This window comes from Chiloscyllium plagiosum, unplaced genomic scaffold (genome assembly GCF_037043375.1).
Source record: "Chiloscyllium plagiosum isolate Xiang-an unplaced genomic scaffold, Cpla_swu_hap1 HiC_scaffold_28, whole genome shotgun sequence".
Taxonomy (NCBI): domain Eukaryota; kingdom Metazoa; phylum Chordata; class Chondrichthyes; order Orectolobiformes; family Hemiscylliidae; genus Chiloscyllium; species Chiloscyllium plagiosum.
In genome coordinates this window covers 49830224-49855329 of record NW_028270166.1, presented here as the reverse complement: position 1 = coordinate 49855329, position 25106 = coordinate 49830224, and the positions used below count along the sequence as shown (strand labels likewise).

Genomic DNA, 25106 nt, shown 5'->3' with positions numbered 1-25106 from the left:
TAGAGAAGCTGGTGAGAATCGTGGCATGTCGAGGACGGTGACAAATTTCTGCAGTCATCTAAATATGGGGAGAATGCTCCATTATCCTTCTCAGTTGAAAGCCTTTGGGAGGTTGAAGGAGGCCATGTCTAAAGGTGCACTGCTCCTTCTCTGCCTTTCTGGATGTGTCTTGCTGTTAAGATCATGTCCACTTCTTCTTGATGGATGGAATCTGTATGGAGACTCCGGTAGAAGCGCTTAGCTACTGAGGGAAAGCAACTGAAGGGGATCCTTACAATGACTTTACCTGTGGTAAGCCCATCTGTTGTTAACATAGTAGGTCACATCTCCATTTTGAAGATCATCATAATTAGGGGAGGAGATGGCATACGTTATTGTTACTAGACTGTTAATCCAGAGATCCAGATAAAGCTCTGGACACCCGGGTTTGAATCCAGCCATGGCAGATGATAGAATTTGAATTCAATAAAAAAATCTGGAATTAAGAGTCTAATAGTGACCACAAATCCACTGCAAATTATCAGGAAAAACCCACCTGGTTCACTAATATCCTTTAGGGAAGGAAACTGCCATCCTTAGCTGGTCTGGTCTTTATGCAACTCTTAACCGCTCTCTGGGCAATTAGGGATGGGCAATAAATGCTGGTGACACTCTCACTCTGTGAATGAATTAAAACAAAAATTCTGGCATCTCTGAGATCTGCTGGCATGCTTTCCTTCTTCCAGTTCATGTGTTTCTGCATGGGTATTTCTTTGCTTTATTTTAGTGGGGACTATTGTCACTGGACTGTTAATCCAGAGATTCAGGTAATGTTCTGGACGCCTGGGTTCAAATCCAGCCATGGCAGATGGTGGAATTTGAATTGTACTGTATTATGATAACAAATACACAACAAGGGTCATGGTTAGAAGGAGGGATGGGGTCAGGGAGAAGAAAAAGGGAAGAGTGGTCAGGAGGGACCATTACACTCATAAGTCATAGAACATAATGAAGGAAATAAGAGTTTGTGTCTTTGGTGACACCAACTCTTACTGGAGTTGGAGTGTACTATTTACACTCTGATGTAGCAGCAGACTATTTTATTTTGAAAGGACAGGGGCTGCTGTGGCAAGATGGAATCTTGACTTGGGCCCTGCTCAATACTGGATTCTGGAAACCAAAGATGGGTGAGAGTGCAATTTTCCAAATGTGACATGTTTCATCTTCAAGCAAATAACATCTGATTTACAAAAACTGTCAACACTGATCTCTGTGATAATTATAGATAACTATTAGAGATTACAGACACTATTTTGAATAATTTAACTTAGTAAGATGAAGGCGGAGTGAGTTACGAAGTACACTACTGGAAATTTGGTTCAAAATGGAAATTGGTGCAAAGGTGAACAGAGATACTTTAACTAACATTTACTGCATGTAGTAAATTCTCCAAAGTGGGAAGGATAAACACATGGATTGAGAAGCCAACCAACTGCACAGTAACATGCCAAACCAGTGCATGCAAAGAAAGATGCTTACTGCTGAGTAGGATTTGTGAATGTTTCTAGATTTTTAAAGTAAAATTAAGGACTTTAATCTGTGTTTTGGTTTTCAATGTTTCTCTTCTCTCTTTTGACTTTTTTTATTGTTAAAAATGAAATGTAATTATAGTGAACTAATGAGCTGGGAATGTCAATTAATTAACTTATAAGTTAAATCAAATACAATAGTGATGGTAGGACAGGTGATGTAACACATGGAAGTTGCTGGATACCAATGTGATCTGGAGCGAACACATCTGCGGTAAGTGTTTACAACTCAAGGAACTTCAAAGCTGAGGAACTAGAGTTTGAGGTGCAGACATTGTGCCACATCTGGGAAGGGGAAGGTTACCTGGACGCTGTACTCCAGTGGGCAGTCACACCCCTTAGACTAGGTAATTCATTAGGTTTGTGATCAAGGATAGGGAATGTAACTGCAGGGGCAGGTATGACAACCTAAGGGATTAAAATTAAGAAGCCTCAGCATCTGCAACTGTCCAACAGTTATGATATTCTTGCAGCTGGGAGAATAAGAGTGGGGACTGCATTGAGAATAAGCAAATTGGCCACATCACCTTAGTACAGAGAGCCATTCAAGTGGGGAAAGGAAAGAAGAATGTAGTTGTGACTGGGGATGGCTCAGTTTGGGGGAATAGAAACTATTCTCTGCAGCCCTGAGTGCACATTCTGAAGGCTGTGCTGCCTTAAGGATGAGGGAGGGGAGACAGCCAGTCGTCAACATCCAATTTGGTACCAACAATATTGGTAGAACTAGAAAGGAGGTTTTGCTGAAAGATTTTGAGCAGATAGGCACTAAATTAGAAAAAAAGAATTTCCAAGATAATAATCTTTGGACTACTACCTGAGCCAGGACAAATACACAGGGTTAATAAAGTGAAGGTAAATGCATGGCTCAAAGATTGAATTGATACAATGAGTTTCAGTTTATGGGCGCTAGAACTAGTACTAGAGTAGAAGGGTTTTCTGGTGAGGTGGGCATCTTTTCGAACCAAACAGGGGGCCAATATCCTGCTGAATCCTGGTTTAGACCAATTAGTTTGAGGTGGGAGGGGGTTGGGAGAGGCTTACAAAGCAAGAGATTATAGCAAAGTTACAGGGCAGCTGTTTGGATAACAACATCCAGAATGGGAAAGGAAGGGACAGTGTACACAAACATAGATTATCAGCGGTAAATAGGGTCAACAAAGGGAAATAATGATAAAAATACAACATTAATGGCTCTTTACTTGAATACACAGTATTCAGAATAAAATAAATGAATCAACAGGACAATACAGGTTAATGAATGTGATCTTACAGCCATTACAGAGACATAGTTATAAGCTAGAAACTAAATATTCAGGAGTATGTGACTTACTGAGAGGGCAGACGAGAAGAAAAGGGTGGTGGGGTAGCATTGTTGGTTTAACTAGGATAAAAATAAATAATCTTGGATGAGAAGACATAGAATCCCTGTGAGTGGAAGTAACAAATAAAAAGGGAAAGAAGATACCGGTAGCAGTCATCTATAGACTCTCTAACAGTAGCTAATCAATGGAACACTGAATAAATCAGGAGATAATGGGGGCATGTAACTAGGGCAGTAAAATTAATCATGGTGATTTTAATGGTCATGTAGCTTGGGATAGTTAGTTTGGAATTTCTTCTCTCAGAAGGGAGTGAACCTGTGGAATTCTTTACTATACAGGGCTGGTCATTAAGTATATTCAAGGCTGAGATAGGCAGATTCCTAATCACTAAGGGAATCAAGGGTCATCGGGAAAAGACAGCAAAGTGGAGTTGAGGGTTATCAGATCAGCCACCTTTTCACTGATTTGCAGACTGGACTCAATAGGCTGAATAATCTACTTCTAATCCAAATCTTACGGTTACTCAACTAATTATTTCAACATTTTTTCTTCCTTAGTTCACCACTTTTCAGTCCACAAACATGACCCAAGCTTCCAGTCACCTGTCATTTTCTTTCTGCACCTTGTTTGTGTGCATACTGTCTGTCCTTAGTCTCATATAGTGTTCCAAACAAGATCAAGGAACAACACCTCATTTTTCCGTTAGGCACCTTATAGTTTCAAGACTGAGTTCAACAATTTCAGGCCATAATCACTGCTCCATTTCTTTCCTTTCCTTTGCAAGTTTTGGTTTTAGTCTTTTTTTCTCTTGTTTCTGCTTTAGGTTGGTAGCTGTTCATCATTCTGCCATTTACACCTCCTAACATAGAACAGTACAGCACAGGCATGAGCCCTTCAACCCATGATGTTGTTTAGGGTGTAGGTTTGCTCGCTGAGCTGTAGATTTGCTATCCAGACGTTTCATTACCTGGCGAGGTAACATCATCAGTGGCGACCTCCAAGTGAAGCAAAGCGGTTGTCTCCTGCTTTCTGTTCATAAATAGAAAGCAGGAGACAAAAGCTTCGCTTCACTTGGAGGTCGCCACTGATGATGTTACCTAGCCAGGTAATGAAACGTCTGGATATCAAAGCTACAGATCAGCGAGCAAACCTACACCCTAAACCTCAACCCGAGTTACAAACCTTGCCATGATGTATGAAACATGATGCCAAATTAAACTAATCCTTTCTGCCTGCCCTTGGTCCATATCCTTCCATCCTTCACGTGCTTATCAAAAAGTCCTTCAAAAGTCCCTATGTATCTGCCTCCATCACCACCCCAAAGCCTTCCAGACTCCTACCACTCTTGGTGTAAAAACAACTTTCTCCTCACATCTCACTTTCCCCCTCTCACTTTTAATTCATGCCCCTTAGTATTAGATAACCCAACTCTGGAAAAAAGATTCTTACCGTCAACCCCATCGATACTTCTCATGATTTTATAAATTTCTATCAAGTCCCCCTCATGCTCCGCCATTCCAGACAAAACAACCTGAGTTTTTCTAGCCTGTTCTTAAAGCTTATACCCTCTAATCCCGGCAGCATCCTAGTAAACCTCTCTGAAAAGCCCCCACATCCTTCCTGTAATAAGAACACAGAACTGAATGCAATACTCCAAGTATGTCCTAACCAAAGACTTAGAAAGGTGCAACTTGACATTCTGAGTCTTGTACTTAATTCCCCAACTAATAAAGGAAAGCATGCTATATGCTTTCTTTACACCCAATTTGCATGGCCCACGTTCAAGGAGCAATGGCCTTGAACCTCAAGATCCATCTGGACATCAATGTTGTTTAGGGTCCTGCTATTAATTGTATGCTTTTACTTAACATTTGATCTCCCGAAGTACAGCACCTCACACTTGCCTGGATTAAACTCCACCTGCCATTCCTCTGCCCATATCTGCAACTGATCTGTATTCTGCTGTATACTTTGACAATCTTCTACGTATCCTCAACTCCACCGATTTTTGTGTGAAAAACTTACTAATCCACCCCTACATTTTCATCCAAGCCATTTATATTTATCTCAAATAGCAGAGGTCCCAGTGTAGATCCCTGTGAAACACCACTAATCATGGACCTCCAGCCAGAAAAAAATCCTTCCACGACCACCCTTTGCCTTCTAAGGGCAAGCCAATTCTCAATCCACGAGGCCAAGTCACCATGGATCCTGTACTCACAGCGCTAGGGACCCGGGTTCAATTCCCGCTTCAGGCAACTGTCTGTGTGGAGTTTGCACATTCTCCCCGTGTCTGCGTGGGTTTCCTCCGGGTGCTCCGGTTTCCTCCCACAGTCCAAAAACATGCAGGTTAGGCGAATTGGCCATGTTAAATTGCCCATAGTGTTAGGTGCAGGGGTAAATGTAAGGGAATGGGTCAGGGTGGGTTGCTCTTCAGAGGGTCGGTGTGGACTTGTTGGGCCAAAGGGCCTGTTTCCAAACTGTAAGCAATCTAATCTAATTAATCTAATCTTAATCTTCTGGATGAACCTACCATAGAACCTAGAACATAGAAGAATACAGCGCAGTACAGGCCCTTTGGCCCTCGATGTTGCGCCGATCCAAGCCCACCTAACCTACACTAGCCCACTATCCTCTATATGCCTATCCAATGCCCGCTTAAATGCCCATAATGAGGGAGAGTCCACCACTGCTACTGGCAGGGCATTCCATGAACTCACGACTCGCTGAGTAAAGAACCTACCCCTAACATCTGTCCTATACCTACCACCCCTTAATTTAAAGCTATGCCCCCTCGTAATAGCTGACTCTATACATGGAAAAAGGTTCTCACGGTCAACCCTATCTAAACCCCTAATCATCTTGTACACCTCTATCAAGTCACCCCTAAACCTTCTTTTCTCCAATGAAAACAACCCCAAGTGCCTCAGCCTTTCCTCATACGATCTTCCTACCATACCAGGCAACATCCTGGGAAACCTCCTCTGCACCCGTTCCAGTGCCTCCACATCCTTCCTATAGTATGGCGACCAAAACTGCACACAATACTCCAGGTGCGGCCGCACCAGAGTCTTATACAACTGCAACATGATCTCAGGACTCCGGAACGAAATTCCTCTACCAATAAAAGCCAGTACGCCATATGCCTTCTTCACCGCACTATTTACCTGGGTGGCAACTTTCAAAGATCTGTGTACATGGACACCAAGATCCCTCTGCTCATCCACACTACCAAGTATCCGACCATTAGCCCAGTACCCCATCTTTTTGTTACTCTTACCAAAGTGAATCACCTCACACTTGACTACATTGAACTCCATTTGCCACCTTTCTGCCCAGTTCTGCAGCTTATCTATATCCCGCTGTAACCTGCCACATCCTTCCTCACTGTCAACAACTCCTCCGACTTTCGTATCATCCGCAAACTTGCTCACCCAACCTTCTAACCCCTCCTCCAGGTCATTTATAAAAATGACAAACAGCAATGGTCCCAAAACAGATCCTTGCGGAACACCGCTAGTAATGGCACTCCAAGATGAACCTTTACTACTACCCTCTGTCTTCTTCCAGCCAGCCAATTCCTAATCCAAACCTCCAACTCACCCTCAATGCCATACCTCCGTATTTTTTGAAGTAGCCTACCATGGGGAACATTGTCAAAACCCTCATCAACTACCTTTGTCACCTCCTCAAAAAATTCAATCAAGTTAGTAACACATGACCTGTGCGCACAAAGCTATGTTGACGGTCCCTAATTAGGTCATGCTTTCCCAAATGCATATAAAACCTAACCCTAAGAATTCTCCCCAATAGCTTCCAAACCATTGATGTGACACTCACCGGTCTATAGAGTCCTGGTTCCTATAGTTTTAGTTCTCTAGGCATACATTTTATTTCTTTACTCATGACATTGCCACTCTCCTTGGCTCTGCAATACAAGCCCTTATCATTTAATCCCTCCTGTTTTTCACCCTATCACAGGCTTTCCTTTGAGATCTTTTCCTAACCTACCCCCACTTTGACTTGATTGAAAACTACACCATTTCTGGTTTTCACCTGCTCTGGTGAAAGACCACTGAAACAGCATTTCTTTCCTACAGACACCGCCTGACCTATTGTGTATTTTTAGAATTCCCTGTTTTTATTTTTATTTCCAGAATCAACAGTATCATATTATTTCATTAGGCAACTAATGTGGGCTAGCCAGTAACCCCGTATCCCATAATGGATACATTTTCGCTATCTCAAGTTCGAGGAACTTGGATCTGAACACAGGTTTAAGCATCAATCTCCAGGTGTGCCTGCAACACCCAAAACATAATCCTACCCTCTTCTTTATCACTAAAGGTCATCTAATGGCTCAGATGTAACCTCTGGGATTTTATCTCTACCACAAATCACTTACCAGATGGCAAAAGGTTGGTGCACAGATTGATAGGCTTATAAATTGCGAAGCAGTGAAGGACATATGATCAGACAGTTTACTGATAATTCTTATCCTCCTCAGGAAAATGTGGAAAACATAGGATAGAGAAAGAGAGAGATAGGGAAGGCAGCGAAGATAAGAGGGAGCAAGTCAGCAAGAGTCAGCAAGAAAGAGAGAGATACAAAGTGAGAGCAAGCGAGCAAGAAATACAGGGCAAGCAAAAGAGAGCAAGTGTGTGACTATCTAAATGAAGGAGAAAAGCACATCAAAAAATGCAGTGCATTCATTTGTATGAGCAAATTTTAATCAGATTGTTCATTTGTAGCAACTACCAAAATTCAGGTTATTGACTTTTAAAGGCCCAGTTCAATCAGAGATATTCTGCTTTCACCACGCAACCAAAGGTAAGACAAGACTTACCACAGCAAACTCATCTCTATCCAGGTGGCCATCCTTATCAACATCACTCAGATCCCAAACCTAATGGGAAAAAAAATTGAAATCAAGAAATCAAACTGTCTTAGCTAGAAGAGGGCAGAGGTGAAATTTATCAGAGTCACAACAGATGTACACAACCAAAATACCATCTGTGTTCCATCTTGATAAAGGTGTTCAATCAAGCTTGGGCATTTCATGAATTTCTCTTCGTAAACAGCACTTCCTCTTCAGTATTAAATTCAATTACAGTGCCAGTCCAAAATTGTACTGAGCTGTAGCTTAAGAATGATACCCTTGCATTTTGGAAGTCTGTTATTTGATTGCCCACATTAAATGGGCAAATAAACATTATATAAAATTACTAAAGTCATACAACATTAACATAATAAGCCAACATTACAAATACCCTCAGGAAGTTTTCCAGGACAAGCATGTCCCTTTTTACACTCTGGCTCATCATTTTGGCAAGTTGCAGAACACAATGAAAGCTGAATAATATAGAGCTCAGGTCCCAAATCAACTTCAGACTTTTATCATGTAAAATAGCTAACTGAATGGGCAAGTTTATTGCTTTTCTCGAGTATTATTGGAATTGTTTATATATTAATATCAATAACATTGGTCACTCAAAGAAGAATTTGAGCAAAAGTAAGATGGCTGTTCAAAGCTCAAGAACATTTTATTGTATAGATTATTTGGCTTCTCATTGTGCTTCATTCCAAATTGAGGGTGATACTTTCCCATTCGTGGACTTATAATCAGGTAATTCAGCAAACCATAACAGGTATTTCAAAATTACGCTGAACAGAACTGAGACGATACACTCGATCTTTAAATTTATCAATACAGCAGATCGCCTCGTACCCGCAGGGGATACATTCCAGGACCTACTGTGGAATCCCAAAGCCGCGGAGCAGAGTGAACCCATTCACTTCAATGAGAAACATACCTTCCCAAGTGCCTCCTGGTCCCTCTGTTCCCCATATGTTTGGGGCGCGGTAATTCGCAAGTAACTGAAACTGCGGAAACAATTCTGCAGATACAGGGGTCGGCCTGTAGTTATTAACTTAGATATATCTGCAGTGTTACCTTTTTGATCTGCTGTTCTTCTCAAGATGATTTAGAGGACTGTAATTTAACATCAGAACATGTTGAGGACTGATTGAGGTATTTTCAATGGCTGTATCTGGACTCTAACCCACACTGGAGAGGTACAACACATGTTGCAAATATTGCCAGCAAGACTATTCCCATTTTTCCATTCACCAGCAGGAGGTTTATTTGGAACTAAAGATCTATTCATCCTACTGGAATTTCAGACTCTCTTATTTTATTTCCGTCAACCAGTTTCCAAGTTCTGACTGTTTGACCAGTGCCTCAGAGTTGTGCAGTCAAACATATATACACATAAATCTCTTTAATTTGCTTGGATGCAGTAAAATATTTAGGGTTTCCACAATTACAGAGGTTAAAACTTTGAGAATTCTAACAACAATAGCAGTTTGTAACCTAATGCTTCTCTTGTTTGAGAAAACAATTTGATAGGTGGTAAGGCTCAAAGATTGATATGGGTGAAGGTGGAAGCTGTTTTACATTTCACATCAATTTGAGTAAGTCATAAATCAATTTTATGCAGAGGCAGCATGGGATGTTTCTAGTGAAAATTAAAGATTAATGATCAAGCATTTGTTTCTGCTGTTTGCTTATTATATATTAACTCAACCTTGGATATCTACCTTTTGGGTGCAAATGCAACAGTGCTAGGCTAATGAGACTAGGAGAGGATTAAAACATTACTGCAGTGTGGTTTTAAATTCATCCATGGGACGTGAGAGTTGCAGGCTGTCCACCATTTACTGCTCATCCCCAACTGCCCTCTAAAAGGTGGTGATGAGCTGCTTTCTTTAAGTGCTGTAGTTCACGTGCTGTCGGTAGACCCAAAATGCCCTTAAGCAAGAGAATACCAGAATTTTGTCCCAGCAACAATGAAGGAACAGTGATATGTTTCCAAGTCAGGATGATGGTTGCCTGGAGGGGAATTTACATCGGTGGTGAAACCAGCCAATGTTTTGTCCTGGATAATATTAAGCTTCTTAAATGTTCTTAGTGTTGCACATATCCAGATAAGTGAAGAGTAATCCATTGCGATCCTGGCCTGCCCTTGTAGATGGGGGACAGGCTTAAGGGAGTCAGGAGGTGAGTTAATCGCCACAGTATTTCCGGCCTCTGACCTGCTCTTGGAGCTACTGTGCTTATGTGGTGAGTGCAGTTGAAGTTCTGTTCAATGGCATCCCCAGGATGTTGATAGTGTGGGATTCAGGGATGGTAACCCTCAGTATGTTCCTGGTATGCCCTCCTAAATTCTCAACTGAATCAGGGTTGATTCCCTGGCTTGATGGCAATGGTTGGGTTGGGGTTATTGCCAGGCTATGAGGTTGCAGATTGTGCTAGAATACAATTCTGGTCCTACTAATGACCCACAGCACCTCATGGATGTCCAGTCTTGACTTGCTAGATCTTTATGAAGTCTGTCCCATTTAGTATGTTGATACTGCCACACATGATAGAGGGTGTTCTCAATATGAAATCTGAACATTAAAATACCCTACCCAGAATACATTCTTGCTCTTGCCATGTGCAGTGCTTCCTCTAAGTGCTGTTCAACATGGAGGAGTACTAATTTATCAAGTGAGGGAGGACAGTGCTTGGTAATCAGGAGGAGGTTTCCTTGTTCATGTTTAACCTGAAGCCTTGAAACTTAACGCAGTCCAGAGTTAATGTGGGCGACTCCCAAGACAACTCTCTCCCTATTGTGTTGCCATCTCTGCTGGTTTTGTCCTACTGGTGGGACAGTTCACATCCAGAGATGTTGATGGTGGTGTCTGGAGCATTGTCTGTCAGCTAATGAGTGTGACTGGGCCAGACTGTGATTGACTAGTCTTTGATTAGAGACAAAAAAAAACTGCAGATGTTGGAATCCAAGATAGACAAGCAGGAGGCTGGAAGAACACAGCAAGCCAGGCAGCATTAGAAGGTGGAGAAGTCAACATTTTGGGTGTAATCCTTCTTCAGGAGTGGGTTGGGTGTAAGGGGAGCTCCAGATAAAGTGAGGAGGGGAGGATTTTAGGTGGAGAGAGAGAGACGGAGTGGTGAGGTGGGGATAGGTGAGCAAGGAAGAAGGTAAGGCCTGGTTGGTTGATGGGAGCAATATATCTGGTTGGCAGCTGGAAGGAAGGGTTGGTCAGAGGAATGGAAAGGAGAGGGAGGGGCTAGAAAGGGAGTCGGGAGATGGGAAGGGGGGCTATTTGAAATTGGAGAAACCAATGTTGAGACTTTGGGCTGTAGGCTGCCGAGGCAGAAGATGAGGTGTTGTTCGTCCATCTTGCAGTCTGATTCGCTGTGGCAATGGAGAAGGCCAAGGATGGACATATCGCAAAGGGAGTGGGAAGGAGAATTAAAATGTGTGGTGACTGGGAGGTCAGGTTGGCCCCTGCAGAGATGCTGGCTGAAATGTGCCCTGAGTGTATGTTTTGTCTCCCCAATGTACAGAAGACCACATCAGGAGCACTGGATGCAATAAACAAGGTTGGAGGAGAGGGAGGTGAACCGCTGTTTCACCTGGAAGGACTGTTTGGCGGCCTGGATGGAGGTGAGAGGGGTGGTGTGCTGGCAGAATTTTCATCTTTTACAGGTGCAAAGGAAGGTACTGGGGGCTCGGGGGGCGGAGTTGATGGGGGAAGTGACGCGAATGAAGAATTAATTCATTGCTTTGTGCACGGGAACATAGAGCAAAGAAAATTACAGCACAGGAACAGGTCCTTTGACCCTCTAAGCCTGCATCAATCCAGATCCTCTACCTAAACCTGTCACTTATTTTTCAAGGATCTGTATCCATCTGTTCACTGCCCATTCATGTATCTGTCTAGATACATTTTAAATGACGCTATCGTGCCCGCCTCTACCACCTCTGCTGACAACATGTTCCAGGTATCCACCACCCTCTGCGTAAAGATCTACCCATGCATATTTCCCTTAAACCTTTCCCCTCTCACCTTGAACTCATGACACCTAGTATTTGAGACTCTCACCCCGGGAAAAAGCTGCTTGCTATCCACCCTGTCTCAACCTCTCATGATTTTGTAGACCTCAATCAGGTACCCCCTCAACCTCAGTCTTTCTAACGAAAATAATCCTAATCTACTCAACCTCACAAATTTGTTTGAGTTCTTTGATGAAGTAACCAGGAAGGTTGATGACGGAAGGGCAGGAGACGTGGTCTCTATGGATCTCAGTAAGGCCTTTGATAAGCTTCTACATGTTAGGCTGCTCTGGAAGGTTAGATCGCATGGAATCCAGGGGGAGCTGGCAAATTGATGGTAGGAAGCAGAAGGTAATAGTGGAAGGATGCTTGTCGGACTGGAGGCATGTGACCAGTGTTGTACCTTAGAGGTCAGTGCTGTTTGTTATCTATATCAACAATTTGGATGAGAATGTACAAGGCATGATTTGTAAGTTTGTAGATGACAATAGGCGGTATCATGGACAGTGAGGAAGGTTGTCAGAAATTGCAGCAGCACCTTGATCAGCTGGAGAAGTGGGCTGAGAAATGGCAAATGGAGTTTAATATGGGTAAGTGTGAGGTCTTGCATTTTGGAAAGTCAAATCAAGGTACAAGTTTCATGGTGAATGACCAGGCCTTAAGGGATATAGTGGAACAGAGGGATCTTGGAATTCAGGTGCACAGTTCTCTGAAAGTGGAATCACAGGTAAACAGGGCAGTGATGGCGGCTTTCATCAGGCAGGGTGATGAGTATAGAAGTTGGGAAGTTATATTGCAGTTCTACAACACGTTGGTGAGGCCACATTTGGAGTATTGTGTACAATTTTGGTCACCTTGTTTTAAGAAGGATATTACTAAACCGGAAAGAGTTCAGAAGAAATTTACAAGGATGTTGCCAGGGCTCAATGGTCTGAGTTATAGGGCATGTAGAACATGTTAGGACTTTTGTCTTTCAAGCATAGGAGCCTGAGGGGTAGCTTATAGATCATGAAAAGCATGCATAGGGTGAATGCACTCAGTCCTTTTCCCAGGGTCAGAGAATCAAAGACTAGAGGACATCAGTTTAAGATTAGAGGGGAAAGCATAAAAGGGAACCTGAGGGGCAACATTTTTATACAGAGGGTGGTACACATATGGAATAAGCTGCCAGCAGAAGTGGTTAAGGCAGGTACATTAACATTTAAAAGGCATTTGGACAAATACATGGATTGGAAAGGGTTAGAAAGACATGTGCCAAGTGCAGGGAAACAGAGTTAGTGTGGATGGACATTTTGCTAGGCATGGACCAGTTTGGGCTGAAAGACTGGTCTCCATGCTGTAGAACTCTATGACTTTATGACACGAGTGAACGTGCACATATTGAGCACAAGAGGAAGTGATTCAGTGTAATACCCCAAGCGGCATTAACACTCAGCGCAATTATGTTCTTATGTATTTTTAAAAGGCTGCAAATTGAAGATTTAGGAAGTCACAATATATGGGATGGAAAAGTAGTCTGATACCATCTCAGAAAATATGGGATTATAAAGCTACAGAAACTGGAAACAGTGAAAGTAAAATATTCAATGTCTACAAAATTAGGTCCACACTTGGAACAAACTTATTTCAAGCATGTTGAGCATTTAAAAATCAAATAAACTGTTTTATTGAACAAGAAGTCAGTTATAATGAAAAAAACTACTAAATTCTACAATTCGTAAGGATTAGAACATAGAACATTACAGCCCAGTACAGGCCCTTCGGCCTTCGATGTTGCGCCGACCTGTGAAACCAATATGAAGTCCAAATAACCTACACTATTCCATTTTTGTCCATTTGGCTATCCAATGACTATTTAAATGTCCTTAAAGTTGGTGAGTCTACCTACTGTTGCAGGCAGTGCGTTCCAGGCCCTGACTACTCTCAGGGTAAAAAAAATACTTCTGACATCTGTCCTATATCTATCACCCGTCAATTTAAAGCTATGTCTTCTTGTGCTAGCCATCACCACCTGAGGAAAATCTCTCACTGTCTACCCTACCTAACCCTCTGATTATCTCCTATGCCTCAACCTTCTTCTCTCCAATGAAAACAGTCTCAAGTCTCTCAGCCTTTCATCGTAAGGCCTTTCATCGTAAGACCTTCCCTCCGTACCAGGCAACATCCTAGTAAATCTCCCCTGAACCCTTTCCAATAATTCAAATTCCTTCCTATAATGCGGTGACCAGAACTGTACGCAATACTCCAAATGTGGCTGCACCAGAGTTTTGTACAGCTGCAGCATGACCTCATGGTTCCGAAATTCAATCCCTCTATTAATAAAAGCTAACACACTGTATGCCTTCTTAACAACACTATCAACCTGGGTGGCAACTTTCAAGGATCTATGCACATGGACACCGAGATCTCTCTTCTCATCTACACTACCAAGAATTATACCATTAACCCAGTACTCTGCATTTCTGTTACTGCTTTCAAAGTGAATCACCTCACACTTTTCCGCATTAAAGTCCAGCCCAGCTCTGCAGCTTATCTATGTCTCTCTATAACCTGCAACATCCTCCAGCACTATCCACAACTCCACCGACCTCAGTGTCATCTGCAAGTTTACTAACCCATACTTCTACTCCCGCATCCAGGTCATTTATAAAAATGAAAAACAACAGTGGCCCCAAAACAGATCCTTGCGATACATCACTAGTAACTGAACTCCAAGATGAACATTTCCCATCAACCACCGCCCTCTGTCTTCTTTCAGCAAGCCAAGTTCTGATCCAAACCACTAAATCATCCTCAATCCCATGCCTCCGTACTTTGTGCAATAGCTTACCGTGGGGAACCTTATCAAACGCCTTACTGAAATCCATATACACATCAATCGTTCACCCTCATCCACCTGTCTCGTTACCTTCCCAAAGAACTCAATGAGGTTTGAGAGGCACAGCCTACCCTTAACAAAACTGTGTTGATTATCCCTAATCAACTTATTCTTTTCTAAATGATTATAAATCCTATCTCTTAATAACCTTTTCCAACACTTTACCCACAACCAAAGTAAGGCTGACGGGTCTATAATTTCCAGGGTTGTCTCTACTCCTCTTCTTGAACAAGGGAACAATATTTGCTATTCTTCAGTCTTCTGGCACTATTCCTGTAGACAATGACGACGTAAAGATCAAAGCCAAAGCCTTGGCAATCTCTTCCCTGGCTTCCCAGAGAATCCTAGGATAAACCCCATCCAGCCCAGGGGACTTATCTATTTTTACACTTTCCAGAATTGCTAATACCTCCTCCTTGTGAACCTCAATCCCATCTAGTCTGGTAGCCTGTATCTCAGTATTTGCCTCGCCAACATTGTCTTTTTAGTGTGAATACTGATGAAACATATTCATTTAGCGCTTCTTCGACCTACTTGGACTCCACACACAACTTACCACTACTGTCCTTGATTGGCCTTAATCTTACTCAAGTCATTCTTTTATTCCTGATATACTTATAGAAAGCCTTAAGGTTTTCTCGATCCTATCCGCCAACGACTTCTCACGTTCCCCTCCTGGCTCTTCTTAGCTCTCTCATTAATCTTTCCCGGCTAAATTGTAACTCTCAACTGCCCTAACTGAGCCTTCATGTCTCATCCTTACATAAGCCTTCTTCTTCCTCTTGACAAGAGAATCAACTTCTTTATTAAACCACAGCTCCCACACTCAACAACTTCCTCCCCGCCTAACAGCTATATACTTATCATAGACCCACAGTAGCTGTTCCTTGAATAAACTCCACATTTCAATTGTGCCCATTCTCTGCAGTTTCCTTCCCCATTCTATGCATCCTAAATCTTGCCTAACTGCATTGCAATTGCCTTTCCCCCAGCTATAACTCTTGTCCTGCTGTATATACTATCCCTTTCCATTACTAAAGTAAACATAACCGAATTGTGGTCAATATCACCAAGTGCTCACCTCCCTCCAAATCTAACTCTTGGCTGGGTTCATTATCCAATACCAGATCTAATGTGGCCTTGCCCCTAGTTGGCCTCTCTACATACTGTGTCAGGCAACCTTTCTGCACACATTAGATGGGTCCGTTTTTGTCCAAAGTATTCTAATTATAGTACTCGCAGTCAATATTTGGAAAGTTAAAGTTCCCCATAATAACTACCCTGTTGTTATCACTCCAATCCAGAATCATCTTTGCTATTCTTTCCTCTACATCTCTGGAACTATTCGGAGACCACACACACACACGCACCATCCTCAACACCCTCACCACCACTTTCCCCCCATGCATCCCCCCCACCAACCACCTTCTCTATTCTTACTGAAACATCTAAATCTTGGAACCTGCAATAACCAATCTCTGAAATGGGCACAACATTGAAATACCAGTTACCAACCCATGCTGCAAGTTCACGCACTTTATTCCGGATGCTCCTGGCATTGAAGTAGACACACTTGCCGGTGCCCTCATGCAACCTTGAAACCCTATTTCGGACCTCCCTACTCTCAACCTCTTGTATACTCGAACTACAAGATTCTCATCCCTCTGCTGCATTAGTTTAAACACACCCGGAGGGCATTAGCAACCCCCCCCCCCCCCCCAACGTATTGATGCCGCCTTGGTTCAGGTAAAGACCATCCTGTTTGCAGAGGTCGAACCAACCCCAGAAAATGCCCCAATTATCCAGGAATCCAAAACACTCCCTCCTGCACCATCCCTGTAGCCACTTGTTCAGCTCCTCTCTCTCTCTCCACGTTCCTCGCCTCGCTAGTACGTGGCACAGGTAACAAACCGGAGATAACAACACTATCCTAGCTCCAAGATTTGACCCTAGCTCCCTGAACTTCTGCCTTACATTCCCAACTCTTTTCCTACCTATGTTGTTAGTGCCTATCTGGATCACGACTTGAGGCCCCTCCCCCTTCCCCTTCCCCTTCAGAATTCCAAAAACACTGTCAGAGACATCACGAACCCTGGCACACACCAACCATGAGTCTCGTTCCCACAGAACCTCTTATTTGTCCCCCTAACTATGGAGTCTCCCATGACTAATACTCTGCTCCTCTTCCTCTTTCCCTTCTGAGCAACAGGGACAGACTCTATACCAGGGACCTGTGGCCCATTGCTTACCCCTGGTAAGTCATCTCCCTCAACAGTATCCAAAACAGTATGCTTGTTTTTGAGGGGAACGGCCACAGGGGATCCCTACACTGCCTGCCTGTTCTCTTTCCCCTGACGGGAACCCATCTACCTTCTTCTTGTACCTGAGGTGTGACTACCTCCTTGTAACTCCTCTCAATAACCACCCCCCGAATGATCCAAAGTTCATCCAGCTCCAGCTCCAATTCCCTAATGAGGTTTGTGATGAGCTGGAGTTGGGTATACTTCCCCCAGCAGCATCAGCAGGAACACTAGTGGTGACCATTACCTCCCACATTCTGCAGGAGGAACATTCAACTGCACTAACCTCCATTCCCACTATTCTAAAGTCCCAAAGAGACTACTGAAAACATCAAAAAAACTAGTCCACTTACCAATTGAGTGCACAGGACCTTGAGGTGGACAACTTTCTATTCTAAAGATACATTACAAATTAGAATTTATATTCCTCCAAAGTTTATCCTTTCCTGATTAATCAAAATTCTTTTTATGGACTGAATTTAACATTTTCCTATAAGTATCTGTAACATTCCTTTCAGCAAGATTTCAAAACAAATCTGAAGACAGCACTGAATAAAGAAGTGCAGAACTATTTTCACTGGTCACGGATAAAGTGCTGAACATAGAATTGGATGACAGCTGTTTGTTTTAAATCCTCCTCTGTTGTTGCATGCAGATCAACAAGGTTTGTTTCATCAACCTGCCCTAGTTTAAATCATTGGCTTCTACCTTCGAACAAAAAATGAAATGAACTAAAATTGCATTACACTCAAGTTTTGATTTAACAATTGAAACCTCAAGACAAGTTTTGGATTAAATTAACTATGTGCTTAGATGTAACATGCTTACCCTTCCCAAGACATCCAGCGGTAGGTTTGAATTTATCAACACAGGTTTGACCTTATCACCCGAGAGGAGACCATTTACTGGAGTCAAACTTTCAAAAATTCCATCAAATTTGGCTCTCTCTTCAGGCTGTGGGAAGGATACAAGATGGGTTAAAATTTTCTATTACCAACATGCTGAAAATGCAGTGATGCTGGTCTTAAAGGCTACCTAGATAAACATGCTTTCATTAGTCTTGAAATTTCTGGTCTGTTCCAATTACCATAATTACTTTTCATGTGGTCAGTCCATTCATTTATTGTGTTAGACATTTTTGAACCTCTGTTTTCACACATCTTTGATAGTTGTTTTACATTTCTGTCAGGATCTCCAATACCTTTGGCACCAATTACTATCCGTGACCTCTCACAAAGTGAAGTTCTTATCTATATCACTTTCTCTCCACATGCCTAATGCCACATCAATACCCCATTCTGATTATCTTTTAACCATGATGCTTTTGATTCCACCCTAAATTCAATAATCTTCTTAGCACAAGCCCACGACATAGAACATTTCTTTCTCTCATACAACAATGGTTAAAATAATTGAGTGACATTTTGAGACAACAAAAAAAAATTAAAATCTGATTTCTTTCAATGTTTGATTTGCTTCAAGTCAGTTCTGCCTTATATAGATAATCTAGCAGTCGATGATTGATCATTTACTTTCTATCTATGCCCACCCTCTTCAATCTGGCATAACCTAATAGATACAACTAAAAAAAAAACAGAAGCAGGAATAGACCATTAGGTGCCATAATCCTAATCCACTATTCATTAAGAGATGCCAACAGCAATGTCAAGCAACTTCCAAAATGTCCAAGAGGTTCCAAGCTGCTCTTTAGATTGTGAACTTCAATTTCCTGTCTGCCCACCAGAATTGTCATCTTTTTTTTTCAGAAACCTTTCTTCATTATTATTGACACTAAATATCTATCAAGTTTTGATCATTTACACAAAGTGTTGCCACCTCAAAGAAGAACTATAAAAACTCACAGGACAATCACAATTTTCAGTCCTCCTTTACCATCCATCATCTGCTAAGTACCTACCTTTAACACATTAACACATCAGGAATACACAACATTGGCATCTACCTAACAATAAGGTAAGTTGCCCAGGTGAATCTTGTACACAAAAATCAGGACAAATCTAACCCAGCCAATGAATGCCCTAACAGTCTATTCTCAATCATTAGGAAAGCAAATGAAGAGGATATCAACAGTGCTATCAAGCAGCACTTGCTTAGCAATAACTTGCTCACTGGATTCCACTAGAGCCACTCAGCTTCTGACCTCTATACAGCCTTGATTCCAACATGGACAAAAAAGTTGAGAGGGACTATCCTTCACATCATGTCACATTTGACCAAGTCTGGCATCAAAAAGCCCTAGCAAAACTAGAGTCAATGGGAATCAGGTAAAACTCTCTGTTGGTTAGTGTTATACCTTGCACAAAAGAACATCATTATGGCTGCCGGAAGAGAGGTTGAGTAGATTAGGATTATTTTCATTAGAAAGATGAAAATTGAGGGAGGAACCTGATTGAGGTCTACAAAATCATGAGATGTACAGACAGGGTGGATAGCAAGAAGCTTTTTCCTAGAGTGGGGGACTCAATTACTAAGGGTCACAAGTTCAAGGTGAGAGAAGAAACGTTTAAAGGAGAAATGCGTGGAAAGTTCTTTACATAGAGGGGTATCTGGAACGCGCTGTCAGCGGAAGTAGTAAAGGCAGGCACAATAGCATCATTTAAGATGTATCTGGATAGACACATGAATGAGCAGGGAGCAGAGCGATACTGATCTTTAGAAAAGAGGCGACATGTTTAGATAGAGTATCTGGATCAGTGCAGGCTTGAAGGGCCGAAGGGCCTGTTACTGCGCTGTGATTTTCTTTGTTCTTTTTGTAAAGTCAATGTAAAACTTAGAATAAAACTTCTTTGAACCCCTCCAACTTTAGAAGACCATTATGGATTGCATTATTCCAACCTTGCTCCAGTAATCCTTTGTCGAGAGTGTGATGCTGGAAAAGCACAGCAAGTCAGGCAGCATCCGAGGAGCAGGGGAATCGACGTTTCGTGCATAAGCCCTTTATCAGTAATCCTTTGTAGCTTTCATGTTAATTTAGTACAAAATCACAGCACTTCTCAATGATTAGACTACTCTCACTAGATTGAAGGTGAGCCTACACAAATAAAACGTTCATGCGGAACTCACAGCAGGGACTCGCAATGCAATCAAACTAAGCTCAACTCAAACAGTTATCCAAGATGAAAACTAACCCAATTTGATTGTATGAAATTGGTTGTCTGACTCACCCTTACAGCCCACTGCGTGTCTGAGGAGGGAGGAGGTGCTATCAGTGAGGGACTACTGCTGTCATGCTGCCAAAAGATAAAAAACAATCCATTAGTAAAAAACTACGTAAAAGTTCTACATAGTGAAGACTTGGAATAAGCCATACCTGCATTTATTTACCAGCCATGAAATAAGAACTGAAAAATGTAGGGTATCTGAAACACTTACTTTCAGTGAGGAAACAAAGTTTACCTATCTAAGACAAGTTTCCTGGGACAGTATTAAATTACTTCAGACCTACAATGGACAACAACTCACAATAAATGGAAATATCTAATAATAATGTCTGATTCTCCAGGACTACACAACTTGAATAAATACCTTAACTTTTGCTGTCAGAGCAAACAGCACTATGTACTTCAAGTCAAGCAACCAAACCATATAGCACTAGTACACACTGCAACTGATCCTCCTTAAGTACAGAGCACCAGTGTAAGTACACACCAGGGCCAATTCTCCCAGAATACAACACTAACAAACACCAGGAAAGAACCTCCAGAATAACAATGCAGTCGTACAAACTACAAATGAAACTTACATTAGCACATGCAACCAAACCATTATAAAACACTGACTTCAGCTAAGTATTGTGTTTAATTCAGGAGCCTAAATTTACTAAGAACTTAGCAAGGCCACGACAAAAGTACTAGAGATGAGGAATTTCAACTATGTGGAGAAATTAGGGCTATTCTGCTCCTATCATGGGAGACTGAAAGGAAACTTGAAAGCAGTATTCAAATCAATGCACACACTGATAGATATTATAAGAAGAAATTGTTTTCAATCACAGAAGCATCAGTAACCAGACAATAAGTTAAGGGCAATTGACAAAAGAACTAGAGACAACGTGAGGAAAACATTTTTTTAAGTAGCAAATTGTTATGATTTGTAATGCATGGCCAGAGTGAATTAGAAACAGATTCAATAATTTTCAAAAGGGAACTGGATAAATATTTGAAAGGAGAAAATGTTCACAGCAATGGGGAAAGAGCAGAAGAGTACAACTAATTTGATAGATTTCTTCAAGAACAGTACATGCATGATGGATCTCTTGACCTCCTTCTGCATTGTTTCATTCCCATTTTATAACTGATTCACACTCCTTACCCAACCAACAAGACACAACTATAGGTCATTCTGGTATAACACGACAGCTGTGTTCCTCTGCAACCTCACGCTACGGAAAACCGCTATGGAAAATCATACTGCAGAAGATCACTAATAGAAAATCACTATACCTGTTCAGTAGAAAGTTTGCATTATCCAAACAACATCCAAAATTCGCCAAACGCGTTATAGCCAATTTGCACTGACAAAATGTGCCTTATAGCAGAACGACCCATAATCTCTTCTAACACACAGCACAGAAAAGAATGAAAACAAGGGAAAGAACAAATAAACTTGCATTTATTAAATGCTTCACAAAATGACAGGATGAACGAAAGCACTTCATTGCCAGTGTGCTACTTTTGAATATAGTCAAATAAATAATGGAGGAAATACAGGAACTAATTTGTGTGCCACACGTAAATGAGAAAATGACTAGAAAATCTGCATTTGTGATAATGGTTGAGGCAAAAATGTTATCTAAGACAACAGAGGACTGCCCTTCTCTTCATAAGATAGAAGATGCCATCACCCTATGATTATCTGAAAATGATAATGGTGCTTCAGTTTAATGTTGTGGCAACATGTATGGTACATCCAACAATGTTGCATTCTCTCAGTAATGCACTGGAGCATCATTTTGAGCAATCATGGAGTGGGTTTAAATACTAACTTGTAAAGTGTTACCTCTGAACCAAGCCTTAAAGCACCACACTGATGCCGCTATACGATATAGCACCAGTATACATCACTACCAATCCTAAAGTGGAAAACAGTTCTTGTACAGTGATCTTTCACACAAGTAACAGTCACCCAACTGTGACAGAATTGCAGCCTTTTACCACTGTACCTTGAACCATTGCTGAACCTCATGGAATATGTACTGAATAGGAGACTCGATACTAGGTATTTGAAAAAGTGTTTGATCATGACAGCAACATCAATAGGTATTCAGTCATAAGCTTGACAACAAGCAGTTTCACTTGGCTAGTTTAGGAAAATGGAAGAATGTGTTTGCAAATAGCATGCCCAATTACATTTCCTGTTGAAAAATAATACAAGAGAAATCATGCAAATTTATGTTGAAAATACAGCTGTGTTAATTGAAGTTAGTAAGTGTAAATTAACAATTCAGAATTCTACTGCACACCTTTAATGTCATATCAGTCAGAATACACTGATTTAGAATTTGTTTAGAGGTTTAGACACTTACAAATTTGGGTGGTGGCAATGTCACATTTAGACTGCTCAGGCTAACATCATGGCCATTCTGTGCACACGCTACCAGGCGTAAAGCCACATAAAAGCCCTAAAATGTAAACAAAGGGTTAAGTATGAGAGGAATTAGTGAATAATCATTGGAGCAGAATCAATGACAAAGCATGACTCTCATACCTGTTTATCTAGGTAGCCCTTGCCTTCAGGGTCTGCCAAATCCCAAATCTGCAGAGACAAATGAAGGGTCACATAAGCACTGTAGCCAAAGGGATCTGTCCCACTCCTGACAAACTCAAGAACAGAGACAGGAATTATCAGGCACTGTTTTCTTCCATTTTGTATTCCAGAAACAGACTTAAATACACCTCATCCTCATCATGACACCAATTCATAGTAAGTTAAACGGCCTTGAAGGCTATAAAACTGTTAAAGGTGGAAATAATCGCGACAAATTTATACTAAAATATTTGATATTGCTAACTTCAGCTCAATGAGATCAAAACACTGCACTTCGGTTGGTAGTGATTTGGATCTTGGCAACATCAGCGCAGCAAAAAAATAAATTAGGATACGGCTAGATGAATTTTATGTAAATAAAATCAAATACTGGTCTGGAGCAATATCATGTCATTTCTACAAATATTAGTACCCAGACACTTTCACACTTGCACTTCCACATATGTAGCATTTGAGAATCTCAGTCTGGACTGCAATCAGATAACAATTGGTTATAGAGCAGGAATTCTGTCATGGCAGCAGCAATGGTCCAATTGTCTATCAACATGTTTAGTAAAGTCTTACAGGTGATACTAAAGGATAGATTGTAGTTATATTGAACTATAAACAGGAATGAGTTAATATCATTAGAAGAAATAGACAGAAGTAGCTAATTCGAATAAAACTGTGTAAGTCATAGAGGTCATAGAATCCCTACAATGCAGAAACAGGCCATTTGGCCCAAAGACTCCATACCTACCCTCTGAAGTAACCCACACAGATCACCCTTACCTTCAGCCCTGACTAATGCACTATGGGCAATTTAGCATGGCCCATTCACCTGACCTGCACGTCTTTGGATTGTGGGAAGAAACCAGAGCACCTGGAGGAAACCTAAACTAATGTCGGAAGAATGGACATTAGTTTTAGCTACCTATGCTGTTGATTCCTGAAAGGTCCACTAGACAACAGCCACACCCTTCCCACCAAACTCTCATTCCTTTCACATGAAGCTCTTATGCATAACAAAGACAAAAAGTGCAAGAGAAACTCAGCAGGTGTGGCAGCATCTGTAGAGAGAAAGCAGAATCAACATTTCAGGTCCAGTGTTTTGTGTTTTTTGTCCTCATGTTTTGTGCACATATTGTTGGGTAACTCCAGCTGCCCGTTCAGGCATCAAAGAGCATGAGTGACACAGTCATCGATTTTTATTTCCATTCGACAGAATTTTTGGGTGCTGAAAAAAAATGTCCAGGGTGAACAGAGTTACAGAAGAGATTACACACTGGAGTCACATTAGGAAATTTAAATTTGTTTTTATTTTTGCTGGAAGAGGTGCTTTGTTACTGATATTCAAACCGAAATAATTACAGGTATCTGTGGGGAGGTATCAATCATCCAGCTTCATGATTCATATTAATAGTTTAGATAGCTTTCAGTTTTCAGAATTAAGTGTGGATAACTAGAAACGTACCCATAAAGCACCCTAATGCATATGCAAATCAAAGATGTTTGGGTTGATTGCAGCTACAATTTAACCTATATTCAAATTAAAAGTTAAAAAAAAATCACACAACACCCAGGCTATAGACCAATAGGTTTATTTTTAACTTCATCCAATCACAAAGCAACACCATCCATGCTCTCAAAACCAATCATAACATTATCATCAAACCAGCACAAGGTTCTGCACAATTAAAAGTAGCACCTCAGAAAAAAACTTAGATAATGGATGATCTAACTCCAAGCATGTAAAAGAACCAGAAGGTTCTCCAAAGATTTAAATTATGCACTTTGTTCCCAGATTGAGAGCTTGAAAACTATTAGAAAACATGGGTGTTGTTTGACAGATCCAGCAAGCTTTGATTTTTAAATTATTTATGCAATCAAATAGCAGTTTTGAAGATAACATACGGGAAGTCCTTACTTAAAGTTGTTGCTACTCTCCCAAAAAGCATAACTTTTAAGTAAAACAATTTTATGTAAAGCATCATTTACCAAAGGAATCAATGCTGTATCACGAAAATGGATGATTAAGGCAGAATTATAGAAACCCAATTTTCTGCAACATCCAACTTGGGCTAATAAGTTACGCATAATATTTGCGCCACATCTTACACAAAATAGAATCTAAATATCTACCCTTGACTTTCCACAGCATTACATTATTGAATCCCGCACTATCAACATCATGGGAACTATCATTGACCAGAAACAGAACTGGATCAGTGGTGCTGGAAGAGCACAGCAATTCAGGCAGCATCCGAAGACAGGCAAAATCGACGTTTCGGGCAAAAGCCCTTCATCAGGAATAAAGGCAGAGAGCCTGAAGCGTGGAGAGATAAGCTAGAGGAGGGTGGGGGTGGGGA

At 41.3% G+C, this 25106-nt stretch overlaps 1 protein-coding gene across 14 annotated transcripts in view; it reads right to left on the bottom strand.

The window, feature by feature from the left end:
* Nucleotides 1-25106, bottom strand: part of eps15l1a (epidermal growth factor receptor pathway substrate 15-like 1a) — a 395032-nt gene that overhangs the window by 247943 nt on the left and 121983 nt on the right. For 13 of the 14 annotated variants that reach the window (XR_015751883.1, XM_043720767.2, XM_087976202.1 and 10 more), the window contains exons 4-8: nucleotides 22699-22746; nucleotides 22517-22612; nucleotides 20157-20222; nucleotides 17800-17925; nucleotides 7737-7796 (exon numbers count right to left, since the gene is read on the bottom strand). Coding sequence is in view for 13 of the 14 variants with exons in the window: in XM_043720767.2 (XP_043576702.2) it covers nucleotides 7737-7796; nucleotides 17800-17925; nucleotides 20157-20222; nucleotides 22517-22612; nucleotides 22699-22746 (396 nt within the window). In the remaining variant the exon portion in view is untranslated. The remainder of the gene's footprint in view (nucleotides 1-7736; nucleotides 7797-17799; nucleotides 17926-20156; nucleotides 20223-22516; nucleotides 22613-22698; nucleotides 22747-25106) is intronic. The other variant, XM_087976196.1, reaches the window with a different exon arrangement.